At 48.5% G+C, this 9,133-nt stretch overlaps 1 protein-coding gene across 2 annotated transcripts in view; it reads left to right on the top strand.

The window, feature by feature from the left end:
- The window catches only part of LOC134096118 (RNA-binding Raly-like protein), a 75,113-nt gene that overhangs the window by 58,872 nt on the left and 7,108 nt on the right, over positions 1–9,133 (top strand). For both annotated transcript variants that reach the window (XM_062549876.1, XM_062549875.1), the window contains one exon: positions 7,246–7,409. In XM_062549876.1, coding sequence (XP_062405860.1) covers positions 7,246–7,409 — 164 coding nt within the window. The remainder of the gene's footprint in view (positions 1–7,245; positions 7,410–9,133) is intronic.

The following is a 9,133-nucleotide window of genomic DNA, read 5'->3' as shown; positions in this document are numbered from 1 at the left end:
CTGGGGTCTGCATGGCCCCGGTGTGCAGCGCTAGGTGAGACTGGTGGTGGAGGTCCGGAGACCCAATGCGTCTGAGCCAGAGATGTTCATTAGCGGGGCTGAGGCTGGCTGGGGGAGAGGCCCGTATTGGCAGCCGCCTGTCAGGCCATAATCAGCCGCTGTCAGGCTCTTGGCACTCCAGAAATAATGTGCAGCAACAAGCGCTCCTTCAGCCGGCAGGCAGCTATCAGCGTGTGCCATGCCGGAGTGACTGCGCTCTGGATGGGACAGCTGAGATAGGAGTGTGTGTGTGTGTGTGTGTGTGTGTGTGTGTGTTTGTGTGTGTGGAGAATGGGGGATGCTGGAGAAGGTTGGGGATGTGACGGATGGTACAGAGGCAGAATACAAACGCTTCTGTGACAAACCAGCAGTTGGAGGTGTGCATATATGTGTGTGCGTGTGTGTTTGGATGAGTCTGTGTGACTAAGAGAAGTGTGTGTATGCAGACGTGTGTGTGTTTGTGTTTGTGTGTGTGTGTTTGTACGTGAGCGTGTTTAATTTTGTCAGGAGTAGCACGATGATAGAAGGCTTGCTTTGAAGTAGACCAAACCAAATTCTGAAGAATTGTTTGTCGATGCCCCTGGTCTCTTTTTCTCTCTCCCTTTCCCTCTCTCTTCCTCTCCACCTCCCTCACTATCTCCCTCTTTCTCTCTCACTCTCTCCCTCTTCACCTCTCTCACTATCTCTCTCCTTCTACCTCTCTCACTATCGCTCTCTTTCTCTCCCTCTTTACCTCTCTCACTATCTCTCTCTTTCCCTCTACCTCTCAATGCCCTCTATCTCTACAGTATCTCTCTCGTTCTCTCTCTCTTTCGCTCTCTCCCTCTACTTCTCTCTTCCTCTCCATGTCTCTTTCTCTCTTCCTCTTAACATCTCTCTCTCTCCCTCTCTCTGCCTCTCTCCCTCTTAACATCTCTCTCTCTCTCCCCCTCTCTATGTCTCTCTCTCTCTTTTACATCTCTCTTTCTCTCTCTCCAGCTGCCCACACAGTCTCTGCTGTGCGTCTCTGCCTGCAGGTCTGCTTTTGTTTCGGCTGGCACTAGAGGAGCTTTCAGCTCCCGCTGGGGGGTGGTGGGGGGCGCTTAGGAGAGCCTTGGCATTTCTCGCCTCCACCGCCACATTTCTTACCAACTTCTCGCGTTTGTGTCGTCATACAGTACTGTGAGAGTGGGACTTGGGAAAAAAATGGATTGACATTATTTTTGTGTGTGTGTGTGTGTGTGTGTGTGTGTGTGTGTGTGTGTGTGTGTGATTGTGTGTGTGTGTGTGTGTGTGTGTGTGTGTGTATGTCTGTGTGTGTGGGAGTGAGAGTATGCGGGCGGGGTGCTAACATATGTATGTGCCTGTGTGTGTGTGTGTGTGTGTGTGTGTATGTGTGTGTGTTTGTGTGTTAGTGTAATAATGTAAAGGTTTGTACGGTACACATTGTTAGCCTTCCTGGTCCATCACTCTTAAACCTTTCCTTTCTGCTCCTGTGTTTGCAGCCATTAATGCTGTTGGGCTGTTTTCCTCGCTCTGTTAATGAGGCATGGCATCTAATAACCCTCTAAGTGATGGAGATGAAAAAAAGGTGTGTGTGTGTGTGTGTGTGTGTGTGTGTTCGAGAGAGAGAAAATGAGGTAAGGGTGGGAGGATGAGAGAAAGTGAATAAAGTGGAAGAGTCAGTGTATCTCCTTTAGATTCTCTTTGTGTCTGAGAGAGGGTAAAAGAGAGTTCATTGTTTGTGAATGTGTGTGTGTGTGTGTGTGTGTGTGTGTGTGTGTGTGTGCATGTATGTGTGCTTGTGTGTGTGTGTGTGTGTGCGTGCATGTATGTGTGCTTGTGTGTGTGTGTGTGCACTGATGGGGTCTGATAGACTTGCCTTGTCCTGCGATGCAGTCTTGTTACCATTCTCTCTCTCTCTCACACACACAAACACACACATACTGTACACATAGACACAGACACACACGGACACAGACATACACACACACACACACACACACACACATACACACACAAAAGCACACTGCCGGATCACCCTGGTGTTTCTGTAATGGCAGTGGCACCACAAATCTGTGAGCCTCGGCAGCGGCTACGGCTGACTGGAGTGGCCAGTGATCCAGCAACCGGGCCCAGCCGAGCAGACCGCTTCTGTCCTGAGAGAGGGAGAGAGAGAGAGAGAGAGAGAGAGAGGGAGGGAGAGAGGAGGAAGAAAGAGAGTGATCAAAGAAGGAGGTGAGTGTAGAGGTAAATTGAAGTAAAGGGGGGATAAAGGGAGAACGAGATGAAGAGAAGGACGCAGGAGCCAGTGGAGGAAGGGAAAGAGATAATGAGCGGATGAAAGGACAGAGACAAGAGAGAGAGGAGAGCAAGTTAAACGGGGGGAGAGAGAGAGCTGGGTTGAGAGAGAGAGAGTAGAGGAGAGAGAAGACAAGAAGAGAGGAAGACAGAGAGGAGTAGGTGGAGGTGGAGGATGGACGGATGGACTGATGGGTGGCGGGACGGATAAAGGGAGAGGGCGGGAGCGAGGGAGGAGAGGGCTGACAGTATGAAAAACGAGCCTTTCATTCGGAGGCCCTGCTCGGCGTGAGGAGCTAATTCAGCTGCTTCAGACTGATGGCCGATAAGCGCCCGACTGCTCCTCTCTCTTCTCCTCGCTTCGCTGTCCCCCCCCTCTCTCTCTCTTCCCCTCTCTCTCCCTCTCTCCCTCTCTCTCTCTGTCTCTCTCTTTCTTTCTCATGCTCTCTCTCCCACTTTCAGTCATGTCATCTTGTCTCTTTTGATTTTTTTTTTCACTTTCTGGTGGCCAGTTGTTTTCAGCCTTCACTGAGGAAAACACTCAAGAATGATTTTCAATTTACTTTGCCCAGGGTCCACATGATTTGGCCTTGCACAGCTGGCTGAGGTGATAGATGGAGTGTGTGCGTATGTGTGTGTGTGTGTGTGTGTGTGTGTGTGTGTGTGTGCCCCCATGTGAGCACACTTGAGCATGTGTGTACATACCAATATGTGCACTGTGAGCGCACATTTCACATGCTGTGCACACGCCTACAAAGAAAGTGTGTGAATGAATGTCTGTTTGTGTATGCGTGTATGTATGTGGGTTATATTCTGTGTGTGTGTGTGTGTGTGTGTTTCTGAGAGAATGAGAGAGAATGAGAGAGAAAGAGAGAGAGAGAGAGAGAGAGAGAGAGAGAGAGAGTGTGTGTGTGTGTGTGTGTGTGTGTGTGTGTGTGTGTGTGTGGTTCTCTCCTCTGCGTGTTGATAACAAGCTGCGGCGTAGAGAAAGCTGCCCTTCCAGAGCGCTAATCCGTGCACATCCTCTGAGCCGCTGCCATTGTCTTTGTCAGGGATCCCTTCTTCTGCCGCTACACTTCAAAGCCCCTGTGTGTTCCGGCCCCCGTTCACTGGGGAAAACTCGCCGGCGAAAAAAAAAAAAAAAGACTTAAAACTACCTTAAGTCGGAGTCTCAGAGAATAAAGACCTCTTTACCACCGAGAGACATTCAGAGACTCCTTATCGCACCGGCTAATGCTAGCTTGCTAATACGCGCACTTCACAATGCACCGCGTCCTTGATTGGTGTGGAGGGCTTTTATTTCTTAAAGAAAAAGAACTCTCCCTCTCTTCTCTTTCTTCTTCTGCTTGGCATAGTAGTCAGCTCATATGGCATAGAGCCTCGCTGCATACTGCAGGGATGCAAATTTTTGATTTTACTCCGAAGGCAAATGTTTTTCAACGGCTTATCAAAAGCCTGCGATGTTTGAGTGGCACCCAGTGCAATTATGAAGCCTACGCAAAAATCACAAAACAGCGTTGCTTGTTTCTGCGCTTGCCAATTAACTGCAGTGAGTTCAAAGCTGCTTTCTTTGCTCTTCTTCTAAGAGAAGACAAGGAGGAAAGGCTCTTCAGTGCACAATGGTACAACTGTATTTTTTTTTAAGGCGCTGCAGTCAGGTCTTCAGAGATTGACTCTGGACCAGTAAATGAATACATCCAATTTGCAAGTAAACTCTCAACACCTTTTGAAGATGCCCTGCTGAGATGTATGTGGGTGTGTGTTTGCTAGAGGGTGTGTGTGAGTGTGTGTGCGTGTGTGTGTGTGTGTGTGTGTGTGTGTGTGTGTGGGTGGGTGCGTACGCTGCGTGCACTTGTGCGAGTGTGTAATTGTTTACTTTGACTCGTGTGCTTAGTTGTGGATTATGAGCTTAAGGGCTCTCTGGCTTGCCTAATCCTGTCTCCTTGATACACTCTTAATCAGCGCACACTTTGAGCTGTCACTCACATATAGAGATACGGGCTTTTGACCCGGGCACCACCACACCCTCAGCGGGCCCAGCACCGTCCAGCCTCATTAGCAGCCCGGCCGTGCCCTCTCCCTCTCTCTCTTTCTGGCAATCTCTCACTCTCTCTATCTCTTCTCTCTCTCTCTCTCTCTCTCTCTCTCTCTCTCTCTCTCTCTATCTGCCTCGTTCTATCTCTGTATCTCTCTCTCACTCTTTCTCTTTGTATTTCTCTCTCTCTCTTTTTACTGCCTTTTGTGAGCTCCGTCCAGTCGCAAGCACCAGAAAGGCCGAGTGCTCATTATTGTTTTAGTCGAGCCTCCAACAGGTTCGATTTTTGTCCACAGTCATTATGGAAATAATTTGGGGGAGATGAAATCCAATCGAGCCACAATGAGGCCTCTGGTGTTTTTTTTTTCCCCCTCCGATATTTATTTATTTACTAGTGGCAGAGCAACTCATCGACTTCTTGAGGGCCCTGGCTGTTATTTGAGTGTGTTCCCTCACCTCCAGTGAAACGATCAGTGTTAATCAATAGGTCTTTTAGTTTGCCTGATTATAATACGCTGTCTGGCTGCAGGTGCTTGGCTGCCGCTGCGCTCCGTAGCGTCGCGCTATCACTTTTAAGCACTAAACACGTACAAGCTTAAAGACTCATCTCACACATCACTTGAAGGTTGTTATCTCTGACCTTTTCTCACAGTGAGGAGCTAGCATGCGCGCGCACACGCACACACACACACACACACACACACTCAAACACAAACACACACACACACACATACATACACACAAACACTGCCACCCCACCTCACCCTGTACACACACACATATACATTTATACACACACACACACACACACACACACACACACACACACGCACTCAGAGCTTGTCTGTGTTTTTATTGGTGCTATCAGTGCCCCCTGCATGACACTCAGTGGTAAGCTCTGCTGTCATCCTCAGCACTGCGATACCAGGAAGCTGGAGATTGGCTCTGACAGTACCAATTTGATTCCCTGGAAGATAGAGGCGCGTCGTTCCCCTGGTTCATCACTTGTGGATGGGGAGGGTGGGATTGGATGGGGTGATGGTGGTGGTATAGCTGTGGGGACTCAGGGGAGAAAGTAAAATATTTGATGAAGGACTGAAAGTGAAAGATCGGATGAAAGGGTGAAAGAGGGAGAGTGATGGAAAGTATGGAAATGTCAGACATGTCCCCCCCTTTTTTCTCCTTTAAAAGGCTCTTGTATCAAATCTGTTTGCTCACTCTCTCGTTCTATCTCCCCTCTCTTTCTCTCTCTCTCTCTCTCTCCCCTTCTCTCTTTCTTCTCAATCATCCTTTCTCCACCATTAGGAGGCTGTCGTCTCTTGAGCCATTACACTAAGCACTTACTCAGTCATTCTCTAGGTAAATAGGATCATTTTTAATAACCACTAGTGTTAACAGTGCAGGCGGGCGCCAGGGTGTGGAGCCGCGGAGGGCAAGGCTCCCCCTGTGTGATTAAGAGGAGCTGGGCGTCCTCTCGTGAACCCCTGGGTCTCCTCGCTGGTTCTGCCTCCCATCCATCCTGCGCCTCTGTCAGATCTGATTTCTCCCCGCTGTCGAGTCCCACCGCGGGTGTCATTCATCACCGCCCAGACTCAAACGCTTACAGACAGGGAGACAGGTGCTAGACAGCACCGATACTGTATACGCATACACACACAGACACTCACACAGACACACACATGCAAACACACACACACACACATACACACACACCAGCACACAGACACCTACACACACACATGTACACGTACACACACTTTTGCACACATGGACTCTCTCTCTCTCACACACAAACACACGCACACACAAACACATACACACTCACACACACACACACACGCACACATTACACACACACTTACTCATGTCATGCACACACTCGCGGATACACACACACACATTTACACATCAGAAGGCACCCACGCATGCACACACACACACACACTCACACACACACACACACACACACGTACGCACGCACGCACACACACCTGACACCCAAAACAAGAGTGATGAGGGGACATGGAGTGCACTGTTTTATATCAGCCATGCCTGAGTTATCAGTGGATGAGGGCTACAGAGGAGGGTAACATGAATATGTAAACCTTCAAAGCTGTCACTGACGCCGTGCTCCAGTTGGCAAAAGTACAAAGTTGATGCGCTTTCTGAAGTGACTGCCGAAGCTGAAATGAAAGGCTTTTCATAATAATTTACGTCATTTAGACGTGACTGATGGAGATCAAATCCAGAATGTAGCAGGGAGAGGAGAGAGGGTTAGCCGCGAAGGGGCCTGTGCGTTTGAGCTTTCGGTGCGCCGAGAAGAGCAGAGGGGAGCGGAGCAGAGCAGAGGAGGGGGAAAAAAAGACCTCTGCAGAGAGCATGGCTTGATTTTTGCATTGCAAACAAGTCCACCAGCTGCTTTTAATGAGCAAAGTCTCTCTAATTTGGTGCTGATTAAGGCAGTCAGATGTAGTTAGGACTCTTAACACTTCAATTCATTCACCAGGCAATGCTGAGCGGTGTGATCTGGGCCGCTCTGTGCCGGCCAACTGTGATGTGACACAGATTAGCTTCTTTTCCACTGCAAGTGCAGCGCGCAGGCGGCGCTGTTATTTTTACGACTTCCGTGTGATCTGGTTCAGGATCTGTGCTCTTCATTTTTCCTTTAAGTCCAGACAGAGATTCTAAGTGTGCGGAATTGTTTAAAATGGTGGAGCGTCTGGTTCCGATATTCTGATCTCTCTATTTATCTTTCTGTTCTCTTTTCTTTTTTTCTCTCTCTCTCTCTCCCTATGCTCCTTCGCCCACCCCACCCCTTTCTTGTCTTTCTTTCTTTCTCTCTCCCCCTCTTCTGCCCCCTTTTCCTTCCTCCCCTCTTTCCTGGTCCTCAGGGTGTATGACTACCAGCGTGTGCCCTCGGCGATGCCCGCCGTGCCCCACGGCTCCAGCCTGCCCAAGCGCTCGCGCTCCTCCTCCAGCTCGACCAGCCTGAGACGCAGCAGGGACCGGCCCTCCTCCAAGAGCTCCAGACCCCACTCCTCCAGCAGGGCCAAACGTGAGAGACGCATGTACACCTCCACACACACACATGTGCATACACACACACACACACACACACACACACACACACACACACACACACACACACGCACACACGCGCACACACACGCACACACACACACACAGACACACAGAGAGCATAGTAGCACACACACACACACATACACACACACACACACACACAGAGCATACTAGCGCACACACACACACACACACACAGAGAGCATACTAGCACAAAATGCTGTTCATATAGACACACACATACACACAAGTAAGCATCTGTAAGCATCTAGGACCACCTATGCTCCACTTATTTTGTACCTGAACATTGTTTTTAATTTTATTTATTATCACTTTAACCTGGGGGATCTGAGTGTTTTATAATGCACTGTGTACAGTAGATGTGTATGCAGCCTCCTTTGATCTGGTGGCCCAGTGGTTGTCTCCTGGTTGGCAGGACGAGCCCTGATGTTTGTCTGTAGTTCAGCTCAGCTGGGTTTGGTGGTGGGCCCAAAAAGGGCTGATGGCCAAAATTCCAAGTAATCCAAAAGTGGCACAGTTTTGAGGCAGCTCTCAAGAGGTACTAAGAGAGGATGAAGCTCGCCTATGCTGTCACACAAATCTGTCAACACACACACACACACACACACACACACACACACACACAGAGCACTTCTGCTCTTCTCCTGTTCGTAGAGCACCAACATTGATCAGATTGATCATCGAGTGTGGACATTCAGCTGAGTTGGTTCACGTTTTAAATTCACATAAAAAAAAATTTAGATATCACTTTCATCATGCACACAGACTATCGTCACACTGCAAGTCTTAATGCTCATCACATCACAAGTCGCAGTGGGTAATGTGTTAACAAGTCACAGCAATGGTCACAGTGTTGTGACAACATCAGATACAGTATGTGTCACATCAAAATAAAATATTGATTAGGCCTGGTAATGTGAACCCAGCCTAAGAAAGCTCCCTCCTAAAGCCCGCCTCTACAGTCGCTGTGTGTGTGTGTGTGTGTGTGTGTGTGTGTGTGTGTGTGTGTGTGTGTGTGTGTGTGCGTGCGCACGCGCGCAGTGTCACAAGGAGCTGTGAGAGGGCAGTCAGATGTTGATGCTTGAAGACACAATTCTGCCCTGCTGAGTGTGAAACCTAAAAATCAGTGAGGGAGAGAGGGAGAGTTGGAGGGAGGGAGAGATGGAAAAAGGGAGAGTTGGAGAGAGGGAGAGGTGGAGAGAGTGAGAGGTGGAGAGAGGGAGAGGTGGAGAGAGGGATAGGTTTGTGAGTGAGAGTTGGAGAGAGGGAGAAGGAAATGAAGGAAATGAGAGATGGAGAGAGGAGGAGGGAAAAGAGGTCTGTTTATCTAAGTGACATGTCACTCTGTGGCAGTGGCACATAGTAGCAGGTGGCACGGCATGCGGGAAGTCAGAGTTTAGCATGTCCCAGAGCTCTTACGTGTGTGTGTGTGTGTGTGTGTGTGTGTGTGTGTGTGTGTGTGTGTGTGTAGTTGCCCAATTCAGTACGTTTTCAATTAGTTTTATTGGTTGTTTTTGTCTATGTACTGTGTGGTCCGAAATTAATTTTAGTTTACTATTAATTCTTTAAAAAAAAATTATGTTATTGAAATTATATTGATATTATAAAAAATAAAATGACAGGATATCAAAATGAAATGAAAAGATTTTAATTGAAAAATAATTTCTTTGAGTTTTT

This window comes from Sardina pilchardus, chromosome 11 (genome assembly GCF_963854185.1).
Source record: "Sardina pilchardus chromosome 11, fSarPil1.1, whole genome shotgun sequence".
Lineage (NCBI taxonomy): Eukaryota > Metazoa > Chordata > Actinopteri > Clupeiformes > Clupeidae > Sardina > Sardina pilchardus.
The sequence above is the reverse complement of the archived record's forward strand: the minus strand, read 5'-3'. Positions and strand labels throughout refer to the sequence as shown.